Raw genomic sequence first — 18,650 nt, 5'->3', positions numbered from 1 at the left:
TCTATAAGTGTATTGGTCTAGTTCATAAAACTTGGACATAAGAGTAATCAAGTATCGCTGAACATCCTGTGCAAGTTTTAGTTCACATGACCAAGGTCAAAGGTCAATGAACTTTGGCCATGTTGGGGGAATGTTAAAAATCCATCATAACTCTGAAAGTGTATGGATCTAGTTCATAAGACTTGGACATAAGAGTAATAAAGTATAACTGAACATCTCATGCAAGTTTGAGGTCACATGACCAAAGTTAAAGGTCATTTAAGGTCAATGAACTATTGGTCATTTTGGAGGTAATTATTAGATTGCTGTCATAACTTTCAAAGTTTATAGATATAGTTTATAAAATGTGGATATAGGGGTAATCAAGTATCACTATCAAGTCTTAGGTCGCATGGTCAAGGTCAAATGTCATTTATTGTCAATGAACATAGTATTGTATCATTATATGAATATGTTTTTTTTTTTATATCTTTAAGTAGTTTTCAAAGCCAGCACTGCTGCTAAATTGAATCGTGTGATGCAGGTGAGACTGCCAGAGGTGCTCCACTTGTTTTAACATGTACATGTATTTTCATTATTTACGTTTATTCTTGTCATAAGCATTTTCGTGTGGAAAGATTTGGCTGTACTAAATTATGCCCTAGCTGATCTGCCCATCAAGATGAAGGCATGTCTTGAGTCTGCGTCACTTCAGCCATGTCTTCATGTGAAGGAGAGCTTGACAGACAATTCTTGTCCCGACTACACATACATGTACATGTACTACATTGTAAATACAAAACTTGGATGGAGAGGTTTTGTGATGTGCAATGAAAGAAGGCTCATCTTTGCGATTATTGGACTACATGTATGTATCACATAAGATTTCATCCAGTTGTAAAAAATGAATTGTAGTTTACAAGTGTAAAGGATACAATGTTATAATTTTAATGTTATACCCATCTAAAGTGCCATTAATTAACATTTTTTGTGGTCACGCTGTACAAATGATCATCCATATTAAAAGGGAAATGAAATAATGTACAAACATGTCCAACTCCGTCATACAGATTTTTGCTATCTAAAATAATTTATGTACATATGTGAATAAGAAATTTGTGATTTTCAAAGAAATGATAATCATTTTGGTATTTGTGTTATGATAGACTAGTTGACATTCCATTGTGCATTTTGTGCCTTTTGTTCTCATATGTCAACATTGAGACCTCCATCAATTTCAAGCTGGCGGTCTCCCACATCTCAGTTTATGATATTGTTTATTCTTTAGTTCAATATACATGTTTCAATACTTTAAAGAAATAAAAAATTTCCAAGTATAATTACTATGTGTGTAAGGTAATGTATCATTATATTGGAAAATGTTTGCTTATAGTTATCTAAATGTTGATTATACATGTACTTGTATGTAATTTTGTTATTGAAATGTGGAAATGAAATAAAATCAACCTGGAAGCTCTGTACGTTAGTAATGATATTTTATTTCAATACTTAATCCAAAAGGAAATCTTATTTTTAAGACTATCTAGGATTTAGTGTTATCAGAGTTTGAATGCAAATATATACTGTTTATAAACTCCTAAAAAATGTTTGGAAATCTGACTTTGATCGATAATCCCTCCTCGGTCTTAGTGAATATTAATGTGTGATTGATACCAATGAATAGATCATATAATTCTCTTTAAAATGATACGCTACATGATATGATTATGGTTAATATGGAGGTGCAGTGCCTTGAAATGTGAGATCAGGTCACAATTCAAAAGTTGAAAAATGACAATATTAAAAGTCAATGTTCTTTTTTTTTCCGTGGGGATGAGTGAGTTTCTCAGTGGTCTGTTTTGTTTTTATGCACCTTAACATCAACATCAGCATGGAATCAAACACACCTCTGCACAAGCAAACACAACAAAGAACCATGTATGGGTATTTCAAACGACTCAAACCATGTTATCTCACAGAACCATCACTACATAAACCACAACAAAACATCAAAAATGAAGAAGCAGGGGCTTGATTTGAATGGATTGACACAGACAAAAGAATGATGTTCTTTATTTACTGACCCTTCATGTCTGCTCGTTTTGCAGCTTTTCAATTCAGACCTCATCCAACACTTTTGAATCCTGCTCATTTAGTGATGGCATGATCATAACAAGCATGGTATTTTAAAGAAATTTAAATGATCTTTTGAATGATATCAAATATGGGTCAATCCATGTCAAATCAACCAATGCTTGTCACCCGACTCATCGATTTTCTTTAAACTAGCACCAAATGTTGCCCCAAGTGTCTGACGGAAAAATCTGAAATATTTTGCCCCAAGGTCAAATGGTTGCTAAGATACGGCCTCCCATAGCAATCAATGCGCACTCAAAGAAATTATTTTAAATAAAATTGCCTATTTTTGATTGACTACTGCAGCAAAGTTTGATTGATTACAGTCTCCATTTTAAGTAAATTGGAAGAACTTTTTGGTCTAAACATGCAGAGTATACTGCAGCGCGGACCTGTCGACCAGATTTTGCACACGAGGTCACCAAAAATGGCGTTAAGCATCCGTGTCAATGTTTTCAGAAGCATGTTTAAGCGAGTTTAAAGAAAATCGAAGAGGGTCGGGTGACAAATTGTCTGAAAATTGGTTGATTTGACGTGGATTGACCCATATGCATTGTGTAAAGTTGGGAGAAATTAATGGCCAAACTCGAGATTTCCAAAAATTTTTTTTAGAGGTTTAGTTACGTGTAGTTTTAAATAACAAAGTTGAGTAAAAACAGTGGAACAAGATAGCTTGTGTGAAACGGACAAATCAAAGAAACAGATCAACGAAAGTTTGAGAAAAATCAGACAAATAATGAGAAAGTTTTGAGCATTTGAATATTGCGATCACTTATGCTATGGAAATCCTCCTATTGGCAATGCGACAAATATGTGTGATGTCACTTGTGAACAACTCTCCTCATACATGGTATAGGTTCGTTGTTGAAAACTAGGCTGAAAACGTAGCCTATAGACTGGAAGAAGCAAGTAGTAGAGGCGACTATAAAACGGGAGTTTTAAACTGTACAGTGAATTTCTAGAATTTACTTACATTGCTGTGCATGACATGTGTAATCTATAAAGAAACCTGCAATGACTCGATCAAGCTCAGTTATATTATGCCTATAATGTCATAAAAGTTATCTAACAATACATTTATCCGAAACATAACACCCTCAACAGATGATGTACAACTGTGAACACAATTAATTGTACATATGAATGACAAGTATACATGATGTTTCTTCATTTTATTCACGCTTATTTCGTGCCTGTACTTTGTAACATCCACAAGACACAGGTATTTTTGTAACAAATCAAGTAATGGTTTATAGATGAAAGGCACTTTTTAAAGGTATGAAAAATGAGGTGATGATACGATAGTAAATAGTATCACCTGAAAAAACAATGAATCCTTTATTGAACTGCATGAGTTTACACAATTAACTTGTTAAATTTCTGTTCAGTTTGACTTCCAAGATCTCTAATTTTTTTGGGGGGTTTTACCAGTAAAGAGAGAGTTGACATACATGTGAAATACAATACCAACATCATTAACAAACATGTATTTCAGAGATTAATTGCCAAACCTGTTACTGTAGTTGCATAACATATCTTGTTACTGCTGAACATTTTTCAATAATCAACATCTGTTTGTTTAGTGAAAATGAAATTTATTGCATCTGTTCTTTGTACGTATATGCACAGGTTTCATTATTTATTATACAGGTGTACAGTGCAAAAATACATACTGTAGCATACACATACATTCAGGTAGATATATAATTCTCTTTCAAATACTTTAGGTCATACTGCACAAATTAGTCATTACAGTTGATTAAATTTGAGACAATATTGCACATAAGGAATCCCAACATTAACAGGGCCAGCGCCAGGATATTTTGAGTTTTTTTTTTTTTTTTTTTTTTTTTGGGGGGGGGGGGGTAAGACAACCTTCAAGGTCAAGTCCACCCCAGAAAAATGTCGATTTGAATAAATAGGAAATAATCAAACAAGCATGCTGAAAATGTCATCAAAATTGGATGTGAAATGAGAAAGTTATGAAGTTTTAAATTTTCCCTTAAAAAAAAAAACAGTGATGTGCACAACTCAGTGTCATGCAAATGAGACAGTCGATGATGCCCCTCACTCACTATTTCTTTCGTTTTTTATTGTTTGAATTATTTATTTCATTTTTTTACAGATTTGACAATGAGGACCAACTTGATTGAACCATATAGTATTAAACAATGCTACACTGTAGATACACATGTTCAGGGAGGAATTAATCGTTGTTTCACACGACAACGGAGAAAATTGGAACATTTCATATTTCATATAATAAGATACAAAAGAAATAGTGAGTGATGTCATCAGTCTCATCATTTGCATACCGACAAGGATGTGAATATAACTGTTTTGTGAAATTAAGTGAAACTTTAAAATGTCACAACTCTCTTATTTTACATCCGATTTTGATGAAATTTTCAGTGTTATGCTTGTTGGATTTTTCACTTTTTTTTTCGAATCAACTTTTTGTTGGGGTGGACTTGTCCTTGTTTAAGTAATTGTGTCTCACTTACATGACTGGGGTATTATAGAAGTGCATGGCCCAGCCCTCTAATCCTCTACTTTTCCTTCATCCCCCTCCTCATTTACCCCCCCCCCCTGTGGTGCTTTCCCTGAATATAAAATAAAGTTTGTTAAAGGGGAATCCAACCCAAATAACTTGTTTTTAGAGGAAAACAAAAAATCAGAGAAGTTGGTTAAAGTTTGAACAGTATCAACCAAACAAAAGTTTTTAATATCTAAAAGTTGTAAAAATTGGTAATCACAATACCCATGGAGACTTCGAATTGGCCGCATACATGTATGTTATGTCATAATGGCAAGGTCTACTCTTCCATGTACTCCGATACATAAAAGAGCTAAAATGTATTTTTTTTCACAAATTTTACTTCAAATTATATTTTTCTTTCATGAAGACATAAACCAATATAGGCCTACTAGCTGGGACTGTGTGACAGTGTTTATTTAGATTACTGCCCCTGGGGGATGGGTACATGTATTTTAATAGGCGAAAACTACAAATACCTGATAATTATTAAAGTCAATGGGAAAAGATGTCCTTGTCATAAACCCAGTTGCCAATTTGAAATCTACAGTGTCCCATCTCGATTTTATAGCACTAATGACTTTCTTATGGCTTGTCTGACTTCTTTCAAACTTTCACCAATCTGTTTTAGTTATTTGTCCTTTCTAACATTTTATGGCCAAGGCTGGATTCCCCTTTAAAACTTGTACACCGATATGTTCCTTAACCCTAATTCTCCCGGGGGGGCCATAATGGCCCCCCTCAACAATTTTCGCGATATATCTGCAGCGCAAAATTTTTTGACCTCGCCGCTCACTGACTTGAGACCAAATTTGTGATGCCCGGGTACGCGGTTATGACATTACGCAACATTATGTAAGTGCATGTCAGACCCAAAATTACTCATAAACGTGATTTCATGTACAAATCCAATGCAAATTGTGTATTTAGCCAAAATTCATAAATGTATCAGTATTTCTACTTTTACTGCTTAAACTTAATTAATTTTGCCTTGTTTATGATCAGAATTAAGTCTGGAACGATTTCCATCAAAAAAACAATAAAAAAACAAAAAGTAAAAAAAACAGAGAAATACATAAAAAATTAAAAAAACAATAAAATACATAATAAGAACTCGGTCTTGCTACCAGAATTTTTTTCATTCACAATCGTTAGGAATGCTATAAAGAATATTTTCACCAAAAAATAGCATTCTAGGAGCTTTATTTAGTGATTCAGAACAAAAAGTATGATTTCATGAATAAATTAGCATAATTAATTCATATAAAATAAAAATATATGAATTCAGTGAAATTTACCAATGCAACTGCGTAGATTACGTCATTCTCTACCATCATGCAAATTTTCGTTGTGATTGCGCAATCCGCGGCTGAGATCTTAAGGGGGGGGGGCCATAATGGCCCCCCCCCCCCGAATGACAAGATTGAAAAATACCCTGGGAGATTTAGGGTTAAAAGGAACAAAAATGGGACATGTAAGTTCATGCATCTTAAAATATATTTGACTTTGTATTTTATAACAAACTGTATATTGTCATTTCTGCAAATTAATGATCAGCTGTGAATTTAACGCTGCGCGAAAACATTAACACATTTTATCCCCAGGCAACAGCATAGCTTTGCTATTGTAAACATGCTGAGTGTTGAAAAAGTTGCACCTACCGTATATATGTACAAAAAAAAAAGTTGAAAAAGTACATGTACAGTTAGTAATTCAAAAAATTGCTAGTATGTTGATTTTTTATTTCTCAAACAAAATCAAAGAATTGAGTAGAAGAAATAACCAGTTGTCTCACGATGTAACAAACGTAGTGGGAAAGCGACGTTTCGTCTGCAAGCTGCTAGACTTCGTCAGGCAATGCAGCTTGCAGCATAGCTTTGCTACTGTAAACATGCAGAGTGTTGAAAAAGTTGCACCTACCGTATATATGTACAAAAAAAAAGGTTGCAGACGAAACGTCGCTTTCCCACTACGTTTGTTACATTGATTACATCTAGTCAATCCTTCACCACGATGAACCTCTTCCACATCAAAATCAAAGAATTTTATTGTCATCTGATGGACTCTATACATGGGTACATTGGTAGCTATTTGAATACTCATTAATATTCATAAGTCACATGACTGAAGGTTTTAGAAATGTAAGATTCTGTTTAAAAAAATTACTTACATGTAAACTAACTTTAAACAAGAGTGTCGCTTAGGCGAGCACATAATACGCCTGCCTGTAATGCAGAAAATGGAGTTATTGGTCAAGCAAGAAAAGTGGAAGGTGGCGACTTCACCTTTGACCTTCTGACCTCAAAATCAATAAGCTTCCTGGGGTCCATGCTAGTATCATACACACCAAACTATATGACCCCAGGTTAAGTTAATTTAATCTGAAGTTATCGCGTTTACACTGAAAAGTTAAGGAAAGGACGGATGGACACCGATCGTGTTACCATAATACGTCCCGTAGAACGGGCGTATAAAAAATCTTACTTAGTCATCATGCTTGAAATAAAGGAGAGACAGTATTGTTTTTATTCTAATCAAATGGCTGGATGAAATACATCATGTGACCAGTAATTTATATTTGTGAACAGAAAAAATTGTTAATAACTATTGATTGGTCATGGTTTTGAGATGAGGATGGTTTATATAGGATCCACATCACTGTCTTATACAAGGAAATAATTTTGCTCTGGTATTAGAATAATAATTAAAAAATTAGAAAAAGTCCAAACAGAACTGTTCCAAAGGTACCAGTCAGCCTGTCACAATGATGTCCATTCATTAGTTCTATCTAATATCAATTGTACAACGCCTACTTAGCTTGTAGTACGCGAGCAAATGGGAGGCTGAATGTCAAACATTCGTACCGTTGCACACACGGCATACCATCCAAAATGTACCATGGCACGGCTTTAGGAGGTGACGTCACAATACGATTTAATTCATGGTGCTCAGTAAATATGAAGGTGCAAAAGCCCAAGGTCATGTGCGCTTGTGGGATTTTGCTTTTCGCTTTAATATTTTTGCTCCTTTTTCATAGCTTACTGCATGGAACAACTCCTTGTTTTTTCATATCTTTGCTAGATTCTGAGGCGTTGGGGGCATGATGGCCGGGCATGGCCCCCCCTTCTGATCTCAGCCATTTGCGTGATCGCGCCGAAATTCGGCATGCACATTCTTTACCGCATAAACTACAAGCCAGTACAAAGAACAATTTCTGAAAATCATTAATTTTTATTTATTATGAATAAAATATGCAAATTTATTCGTGAAAAACATAAACTGCATATTTAACACCCAATTTCACTTCAAATTTCCTTTTTTTTTTCCAGAGGTCATCTTTGTAAACTAATTTCCTTGTTTTTTTCATCTTTTGTTTTTTTTCATTGTTTTTTCAATGAAAATTATTACAGACCATGTAACAACTAAATTAAACCCTAAATTAGTTGAACAGACCATTAGAATGAAGAATAATCACCCTTTTATGAATTTCATCTCCCATAGACTTTGTACACAAAGTATAAAAATGAGCCATTTTCGGCATGACCCTGTCTCGTATAAAGTCATGTTGCTATACCCGTAGGTCGCGAATTTGGTCTCAAAAGTTGCGCGAGACTTCATAAATATCGAGCGAAGCGTCGAGGGGGTTAATGGACCTTCATACCACATTTGAAGATGATCGGAGAAGAAATGCAGCTGGTAGAGCACTCACAAGGACATCTATGCCATTTCCTCAAAAACTCTGGTTACCATGGCAACAATGTCTCTGCCCACAGCAAAATCAATAGGCGGCTTTGCTTTACCATAATGGACCTTCATGCCACATTCAAAGATGATCAGAGAAGAAATGCAGCTGGTAGAGCGCTCATAAGGACATCTCTGCTATTTCTACAAAAACTCTTGTTACCATGGCAACGATGTCTCTGCCCATACCAACATCGATAGGCGGCTTCGCTATACCATACTCGACCTTCATGCCAAATTTGAAGATGATCGGAGAAGAAATGCAGCTGATAGAGCACGCACAAGGAAATCTCTGCTGCCGCGGAGGCGGCGCAACGAGGCCAAATCCATAGTATCCTCCGAACTCTGTTCGGGGGATACTGTACATGTACATGTACAATAATAATTCATACCAATTCTTACTAATGCCCTTGATGATATGTATCATAACTATAATAGATTCCGTAACTATAGTGTAAACCATACAGAACCTGTATCACACACCTTGTTTATCACTTTTTTTTCTCAAAGAATTGCTCTCAGCCAGTCAGTTACTACAATTTCTGTAGCATTGAAGACTGAAGACTTGTCAGCATTTCATGAAGCAAGGGATGACTGAAATTGATCTAAAAAAATTTTCATGACATTTCTCACAACTGGACAATGTCAAGCCAAGGAAGATACCCAAATTTATACAACTCCCAAGAATGTTCTGTAATCTGATTGGTCCAAATCGGATCACATGATATTCAGCGAATTGCACTATTGCATCCAAAATGCACTATCCTGCACTCTGACGTCAAAGTGCAGGATAGTACGAGGTCTGGAATGATCTAGAATATAAATAAAATAATAGTATTCGGGGCAACTCAGTAACATGGGAGAGGAGGGGGTTGTATAAAACAAACAATGTATGCATTCCTGTGCATATAGGACCTAAATAATGAACTCTGTGCTCGACTCGCCAAATGGATATACCGCACTCGGTCCTTCGGACCTTGGTGCGGTATATCCATTGGCTCTTCTCGCACATCGTTCATTATTTGGCCCTGCATGCACGCGCTTACGTGCATTATTTGTATACTATTAAGTACATGTACATCAGCTAAAAGTTATACATATCTTGTCAAGCAGTCTGAATATCTAATTAGAGAATGTTGTCCAATCGTGACTCCTTAAGCTCAACAAAAATTTTAAAATTGTAGGTTTATATTCACTTGGTCTACAAGCAGTTATCACATACATGTAGTCTTTTACTACATGCGCTAATCCTCAGATAGTCTAATACCACATGGACTAATCCTCAGATAGTCTAATACCATAAGGACTAATCCTCAGATAGTCTAATACCATAAGGACTAATCCTCAGATAGTCTAATACAATATGGGCTAATTAGACTCAATAAAAATTTGACAAAGTTGGTACATGTATTAGACATATTGTACTCAAGACCAAACAGCAATTACAACAAATTGAGATGATCCGAGAATTAGACATCTGCTTATAGACCAAGTGGATGCAAAGTCTTTTTAATACTAAAGGAATCAAGAAGAAGTATCAGGGTGTGATGTAAACTTGAGACCTGTGTTTGACAATCCTCTCCACACTGAGGCCTGTGTCTTCTGAGCTCGTTTCGAGTTGAACTTTCTTCTGTAAAGGTCTTGGGGAAAAAAAATGAGAAAAAGGGCACTTAAAATCATTTAATATTTGGTCTTTCTCTACATGATATGAAGCTCTTTGATCATCCCTCTTTTTGGTTGCCAGTACAATGCCCCTCCCCCGCCACATTTACAGATAGCTTAACCCTTTAATAGACTGGGCTACTTTGACACCTAAGAAACCTGAGGGGGGGGGGGGCTGATTCAGCCCCCCTTATAATCTCGGCCGTCGATCATGCGATCTCAATAAGGAGCTTTCGATTGTCTGCGACTGCAACGTAGTCCTAGTTCACCGGAAGTGGTGACACCGCTCGTTCAGTATCACGTTCGTACATCGATGAAAACAGTTTCGATTTAAGTCGATGTACCCTTACCAGGCCACAGCATATACCAGCGTGATAGCGAGCGGGCCGTGGGCCGATGCTCGGCCGGAGAATCAGGCGTAACATCACGCTACGAACCAGTGGGGCGACTGTGGGTGCAACATTTGCACTTTTGCGCAAAAAGCCGAAAAAAACACAGCTGTTTGGAAATAGAACATCAATTACCTATCGGATATGTAGTGTCTGAAAACAGGAGACACTAAATGAAATGGAAAAGCTGGTAAAAAGCAGTAATTTGAAGTTTACCAGCCCTGCTGAATCAACGAAACTCGAATGTTGATGCGGCTTCATTCATTTTTGCTAAGCTTGGATGACGTCATCATGTACGAACTAGCGCTCATTCGAGCACTATGACACCGAACGTCAAAACCCTCAAATACGAGTCACAGATTTGGGCAGTGAACGAGAAGGCTCGTCACAGATTTCTTCGCGCATGCGCAGCGCTCCTAAAATTCCTTAATCTCGTACGTCCACATGGCTCGTCACAGAAAACGAAAGCTCTCCACTGAAAATTGGCATGCACGTTACCATTGGCATATTCTACAAAAGTAAACCCCTCAAAAAAAGTTTGGAAATCTGTGTTTGGCCATTAATTTCTCCCAACTCCCAATTTTACACAATGCATATTTGATATCATTCAAAAAATCATTTAATCCTCTTTAAAATGATACCATGCTTGTTATGATCATGCCATCAGGAAAAGAGCAGGATTCGAAAGTCTTGGATGAGATCTGAATTGAAAAGCTGCAAAACGAGCAGAAATAGTCATGAAGGGTCAATACAGAACATGATTCTTTTGTCTCTGTCAATAGAGATGAAAATCCATTCAAATCAAGCCTCTGCTTCTGTGAGATAACATGGTTTGAGTCGTGGTTTGAAATACCCATGCATGTTTGTTTGTTTTTTGTGTTTGCTTGTGCAGAGGTGTGTTCGATTCCATGTTAATGTTGATGTTAAGGTGCATGAAAACAATTAAAAGAAACCGCTGAGAAACTCACTCATCACCACGGAAAAAGAACAGTGACTTTCAATATTGTGTCATTTTGCAGCTTTTGAATTTTGACCTTGCCCCACATTTCAAGGCACTGCACCTCCATGTGAACAACCATAATCATATCATGTAGGGTATCCTTTTAAAGAAAAGTAAATGCTCTATTCATTGATATTAATAACCCATTGATATGTACTTAAACCGAAGAGAGATTATCGATCAAAGTCAGATTTCCAAACTTTTTTTGAGGAGTTTATTAGGTCAAATTCTGTGATAAATGTCACTGCTATTATGCTAATATATGTAATAAAATAAAACGTTTGGCTAAAAACACTATTTGCATTGGATTTGTACACAACCTCACCTTTTTTGAGCGATCTTGCACCTGCATGCACTTACAAAATGTTGCGTTATATCGGAACCGCGTACCTGGGGGTCTCAATTTTGGTCTCAAAAGTTGCGCGAAACTTGAAAGTAAAAAGTCAGTGAGCGACGCTGTCAAAAAATTATTGAAAAAATGTCAAGGGGTCTTCTTGGGGTTAAGGGTGCCACATTAAGAGGAGTTCATGTTCCTTAATACTCAACTTCAAATAATTTTTGATTGTGTGTAGATATTTCGTAGAGAAATTAACAATCCTGCCAATAGTATCAATTTTGATACGATACACTTTGAGACTATCAACTATACATTCTGCATCCAAACCCTTTCTTAGAAGGTTCTTAAATATCAAATACTTTATAATGAAGGCTTATTTTCTATCCATGAGCTTCATCACATCCCAATATCATATCTTGAAGGTAATTCTGTGAAAAATCTCATTGTTAATTAATTATGCTAATAATTTATGCATAAAATCAAAGATTTGCTCTAACTAACAAAATAATGCCCCCAAATGCTGATTTTTGGTTCACAGACTCATAGGAATCTGATCAAATGTACTTTAAAAAGATTACAACACATTTATTTTCTTATGTATTTTATTGTTTTCTAAATTTCCTATGTATTTCTTTTCTTGTCGACTTTTTGTTTGTATTTTTTTTAATGGAAATTTTAGGGGACTTTATTTGAAATTAATTGATATCAATCAAACAAGGAAGAATAATGATACATTTATGAATTTTGGCTAAAAACACTATTTGCATTGGATTGTACACAAATTCATGTTTTGAACAATTTTGGGTCTGCATGCACTTACCAAATGTTGCGTAATTTCGGAACCGCATACCCGGGGGTCGCAATTTTGGTCTCAAAAGTTGTGCGAAATTTGAAAGTTTTATCATTAGGGTTAATTGCAATAAACATGTACATGTAGAGTACCAAAGTGCGACGTCACTATGTCATGACAACGAACGGCTGGTTCTAAACTGAATCGCAGCTGCACGATCGTCTATTCACATATGTAGTTGCAAAAAAGGTGATGTGTTTCGTCCATGGCTTTTTATACCATCAGTCTGAGAGTCATAACAGGGTGCCGTTTTATAAAGCTGTTTGTAAATTAAGAGCCACTTTAAGGACTGGTGATCCTTTCTTGTGGTAAATGCTGTAATAAATTAGCGATGATTTCACAGCGATAGAAAGGATCACCAGTCGTTCTTAAAGTCTCTCCTAACTAACGAACAACTTTATGAGACGGCCCCTGGGTTCATTTGTTTAGAACCAGGCTGCTAATTCACCATGGCAACTGATGTCATCGCTTCGGTACTCTATTAGAACCATAAAACCTGACCTTAAAGGGGTATTCCTGGCTGACAATAATGATTTGAACAGACATCAGACACTTCAAATTTTATTGTAATCGGACAAGGAATAACAAACTTTTAATTTCATATTTGAAAATATGAAATTGTTTATTCAGATTTCTTTCTCTAATAAATTGTAGTAAAAATTAGTTTTTATGTAAGATAATCATTGCTACATGTACATGTCATACACACATTATGAAAATATGAAATAATTACGGTTTCATGTAAAAATATAGGAAAAAGGAAAGTGGGGACATGAATGACATATCAGCCCTTCTATCCCATATTCATAGTAATAGCACACATATAACAGTTTTTAAACTTTCAATTTTAATAACTTAATGAATTGTTATTAGATTTTGAAGTAAATTTCAGTGTTTTGCTTAATTGTACTCTATTAATTTGAATATAATAGATTTCAGCCAGGATTACTCATTAAATTCCCAAAGACTGATATGACAAACTGTACCTGATTCCAGGATCACTACCAGAGCTTCTATCTCTTGGGATATTGTCATCATGGTTGTCCTGGTGACACACATCACTTCCCGACTCACCGCTAAAAGAGTGTGATCTGATTCCAGCTAAAAACTTCCTAGATGAGGTCAAGGTGGAGGATACACCAGAGAAAAGTCATTGAGTGTATAACATACATGTACATGTACAAGAAAGACTTTTGGGTCAACTATTAAATGTTAGCACAGGGAAGATTAAAGATTAATCAGTAAAACTACAAGTGACATCCCCAGAATGTTGAAATTGAGTTTTCAATTACTTTTGAAGAGAAACTGTCATTAACACATGGTGCTGAGTAGTCTGCGGGAACAGACCTTTGATTATCACAATTTATATTGTGAAATGCAGAGTCTGCAGTGTGAGACTAGATTCAAGCTGTTCTGTTGCTGAGAGTTTTGAGTCTAGTCTTAACTCTAGACATAATTGGTATAAGTGTCCAACTTGAGTTTGTGCTTACAGACTAATAGAACATGCTGAGCATGCTGGATATAATAAAACTCTTTTTACTGCAATAAAAAAGTGATGTCACTATAAAATTTGTGTTCACGTATCATGAAATAAATAAATTGAGATCCACTATAATAGTACCCTTTTATCATGACTTGGTACCCAGGATATACAGTCCGACCTCTCTTATCCGGCCTTCCCTTATCCGGATCCCTCTATTATCCTGACGCACACTTGCCGAGATTATTATTTTTTTTTTAATTCAATCTAGTACGTGAGGAAATGAGATTTCAATCTAAAACTCAATCCTATACGCAAACTTACTTTGATTACATATATTTTCCAATATAGTCTACCTACAACAAAATCTCACCCAAATCACTGAAAGAACTTAGGCATGATGATTTCCAGTAAATCAGGGTGCAGCACAAACATTTCATCACGTTTCTCTTTTTGCTTCCCGGGGAAAACAACAGATGTCTCGCTAGCTAACATTAGGCCTCAATACGGACAGCGCCATCTATCATGTTTGAGCCTACTGTCAGTATAACAATGGCTGACATTGCGAAGCTGCAATACCCGCCATGATGATCTATTGTAAGACTTAGTTTCATCGAGTCATTCTTTCTTTCGAGGTATGCTCGATGTATACCTCAATTATTTTAGCAGGTAAATTATTCAACAGTTTTGGCCATCAATCGATTTCATTTCCTTAAAAATACCGCCCATAATTTGCACTGACACTGCAGTGAATACTGTCTGTACGCCCACTACAATAGATAACGTGTAGCTGACGCCGTTGGTCTGGGGAGGCAGCCAGCAGCGCAACTGCATTTATTTTATATTGGGTCTTCCAGATCCTGATAAATCCCTTATCCGGATTGGTGCTTGTCCCAGCGTGTCCGAATAAGAGAGGTCGGACTGTATGCAACTCATCTTTCACAGCCACCCCCCATCCTCTAATACCGTGTTTACACTTAATCGGCATTTGAATCGGCTCGCGGTTCAGAACCGCGAGCCTGCAGCATCGGCTTTTTCATAGCGTGTAAACGCGAACAACTTGAATCGGCTCGCGGTTCAGAACCGGCAATTTGCACCACCAAAGTAGTAGGTTCTGAACCGCGAGCCGATGCAGAATCGGCTTTTTTACTACGTGTAAACAGAAAGCCGATTCTGCACCGGCAATTTGTGCGCATTTCAATTACTTTACCATTGTGACGTAATTGTAAGCGCACTGATCCAGCGTTGTCTTTATTATGACGTATATTGTAGGTATGCGTATCATTTCAGGTTTTTGCATCGGCTCGCGGTTCTGAACCGCGAGCTGTAACAACGTGTAAACGCAATCCAAATGCCGATTCTGCATCGGCATTTGGTTCAGAACCAATTGCCGATTAAGTGTAAACACGGTATAAGTGAGCTATCATACAGTTGGTTTGTACAATAAATTACACTTAATGATCAATTCAATCTGTCATAGGTCCACCCTTAGTAAGCTATCATACTGTTGGTTTGTACAATACATTACACTTAATGATCAATTCAATCTGTCATGGGTCCACCCTTAGTGAGCTATCATACAGTTGGTTTGTACAATAAATTACACTTAATGATCAATTCAATCTGTCATAGGTCCACCCTTAGTGAGCTATCATACAGTTGGTTTGTACAATACATTACACTTAATGATCAATTCAATCTGTCATAGGTCCACCCTTAGTGAGCTATCATACAGTTGGTTTGTACAATAAATTACACTTAATGATCAATTCAATCTGTCATAGGTCCACCCTTAGTAAGCTATCATACAGTTGGTTTGTACAATACATTACACTTAATGATCAATTCAATCTGTCATAGGTCCACCCTTAGTGAGCTATCATACAGTTGGTTTGTACAATAAATTACACTTAATGATCAATTCAATCTGTCATAGGTCCACCCTTAGTGAGCTATCATACAGTTGGTTTGTACAATACATTACACTTAATGATCAATTCAATCTGTCATAGGTCCACCCTTAGTGAGCTATCATACAGTTGGTTTGTACAATCGAATAATGATAAATTCAATCTGTCATAGGTCCACCCTTAGTGAGTTATCATACAGTTGGTTTGTACAATACATTACACTTCATGATAAATTTAATCTGTCACAAGGCCACCCTCAGTAAGCATCCATACACTTGGTGTGTACAATAAATTACAATAATGATGAATATCAGTCCTACAATCACAGATTCCAAGAAACGCATAAATTCACATTTTGGAATATGATGAATTGAAAGATTTTCTTTCTTATAGATGAGGGATGAAATGATGATATATCAACCACACGTAGGTCTATAATCTCACTATTGAGGAGATGACATGTTTGTGAGAATTTAAATCCCGAAATATCGAAGACCTGCTCGTCTGTGATATTACAAAATCATAACTCTGTTTATCTTTGAAGAATTTTTATTGAACCGTAACCATTATTTTTCTCTTCTTTTTCTGCTCTTATTCAACCAAATCATCGTCTGGGTAAACTTCCATTTTAAACAAAGCGAGAGAAGTGAATTACGTGAATATAGATGTAGGCATCTTAAAACTTACTTGATAGGATGAGAGCTTGGTGTCGCAAGTGACATCTGCCTGGTAAAACCACCTTTCTTAACAAGGGCGCTGTTTGGTCCCATGCTGAACATCCAATGAGGCAAGCTAGGACTTGAATCTCTTTCCTTGGAAACAAGCATCTCAGACTCCTCGTGAGATGACAATGGTGGCTCGGAGATCGGTAATGATGGAGACGATGTGGATGCGGTGATGATGGCAGGTGAGGATGTTTTAGAGGTAATGGAAGAGGTAGATGATGATGACGAAAAGGAGGAAGAGGTGGAGGATGATGATGATGAGGAGTAAGTTGACTTGAGAAGAGGCTTAGAAGACTGGGTTGCTCTGGAAATTACTGGAGGTCTGGTTGCTACGGGCTTGGAGGCATACTGGAGACGTAGCTTCATGAACTTTCCAAGCTGGTGGTATCAACAAGGAAAACAAAAATCTATAAGCCATTTACTTAATGCTATTTTGTTGAATTGCTAAGTATGTTTTTTCCTGGATTCATACAAAATGTGCATTCCCATGATGGTAAATTACATACAGTATGCCTAAGTATACATGTACAATGTATATCCTTGAAGCTTATTTGCCTATCAATGTGTACATGTACAGTGTACATCCTTGAAGCTTTGCCTATAAAAGTGTACATGTATATTCTTGAAGCTTCAGATAACACAAGGCATAAGCGATGTTGTGTACCTCTCCCGCTTGTGAAAATGATTGACCAGTTTCGCATGTTTGATATGGTTTCGCTCAAGTTTCCTAGCTGTTTGTAGAGTATGCTCCCCGTAGAGCTAAGTGTTCCCATCAACGAAGCCTGCAAGATAGTCAGGGACAGACTCCTCACAGATTCCATCCTATCTGAACGAACTCCGCTATCACCAAACCAAATCTACGACCTTCTACTGATGTGCCTCAATGCTACATCCTTCCGCTGGAGAGATGGGTTCTACAGACGTCAGGGGCAGCCATGGGATCGCCTCTCTCCCCCATCATAGCGAACATATTCATGGAGGACTTCGAAACCACTACTCTTCAACTAGCTCCTGTCAAACCAAAGCTATGGCTGCGCGAGTTTTTTGTTATCTGGGAACACAACCAACGGCAACTTCAGATGGAAACAGAACAAAACAAATCCATCCCCTTCCTTGATGCACTCGTCACCAAGTCTGATAATGGCAACGTCTCCCACCAAGTGTACAGGAAACCTACCCACACAGACTGATATCTCAACTGCAGATCCTTCCATCACCCATCCATTCTCCGTTCGGTTCCCAAGACTCTGGTCAAACGGGCACACGACCTAAGCGACCAACAACACATCAAGAGGACCCTTACCACTGTTAATTGCTAACCTGCTGAGCAGATCAAGACACGTCTTACCACTAGCCAGCCTACTGACCAACCCTCCAATATTCAACCTATATAAAAAGCACAGCCATCCTTCCCTACCTTGGAAGGGCATCTCACAAGCTACAACGCATTCTAAGGACAGTCAACATCGAAACCAGATATAGGTCTTCACACAAACTGCATTCTACTCTAAACACCCACAAGGACAAGAATCCCCAACACAAGCTACCAGGTGTCTACAAAATCCCTTGTGAATACGGGAAGGTCTACATTAGGGAAACTGGCAGAGACTTCACTACTCGTCTAAAAGAACGCAAAACTTGGCAGAGACTACATGACTGGGAGAAGTATTCTATTGTTAAACATGCTCAACAACACAAACATGAAATTCAGTGGGAAGACAGCCAGCTCTTAACCACCATCAAGAATTGGCACACACGCAGAATGAGAGAGGCTATTGAAATCATCCAACATAACAGTCCCTCAAGATAGTGGCTTAATCCTGAACAACATTTGGCTACCACTTCTGAACCAACCTTAAACCAGTCCTAACCAGTTTCTGAATTCACCATCAACCCAACCATTAG

The 18,650-nt window shown here is 37.1% G+C and overlaps 1 protein-coding gene across 1 annotated transcript in view; it reads right to left on the bottom strand.

Moving 5' to 3' along the window:
• Positions 1–904: 904 nt before the first annotated feature.
• Positions 905–18,650, bottom strand: part of LOC129279663 (uncharacterized) — a 35,293-nt gene continuing 17,547 nt past the window's right edge. Inside the window, exons 3-5 of the mRNA XM_054915766.2 lie at positions 16,708–17,123; positions 13,617–13,742; positions 905–10,032 (exon numbers count right to left, since the gene is read on the bottom strand). Coding sequence (XP_054771741.2) covers positions 9,930–10,032; positions 13,617–13,742; positions 16,708–17,123 — 645 coding nt within the window. The 3' untranslated portion in view covers positions 905–9,929. The remainder of the gene's footprint in view (positions 10,033–13,616; positions 13,743–16,707; positions 17,124–18,650) is intronic.

This window comes from Lytechinus pictus, chromosome 16, assembly GCF_037042905.1.
Source record: "Lytechinus pictus isolate F3 Inbred chromosome 16, Lp3.0, whole genome shotgun sequence".
In the NCBI taxonomy this organism is placed as follows: Eukaryota; Metazoa; Echinodermata; class Echinoidea; order Temnopleuroida; family Toxopneustidae; genus Lytechinus; species Lytechinus pictus.
This window is presented reverse-complemented; position numbering and strand designations above follow the sequence as displayed.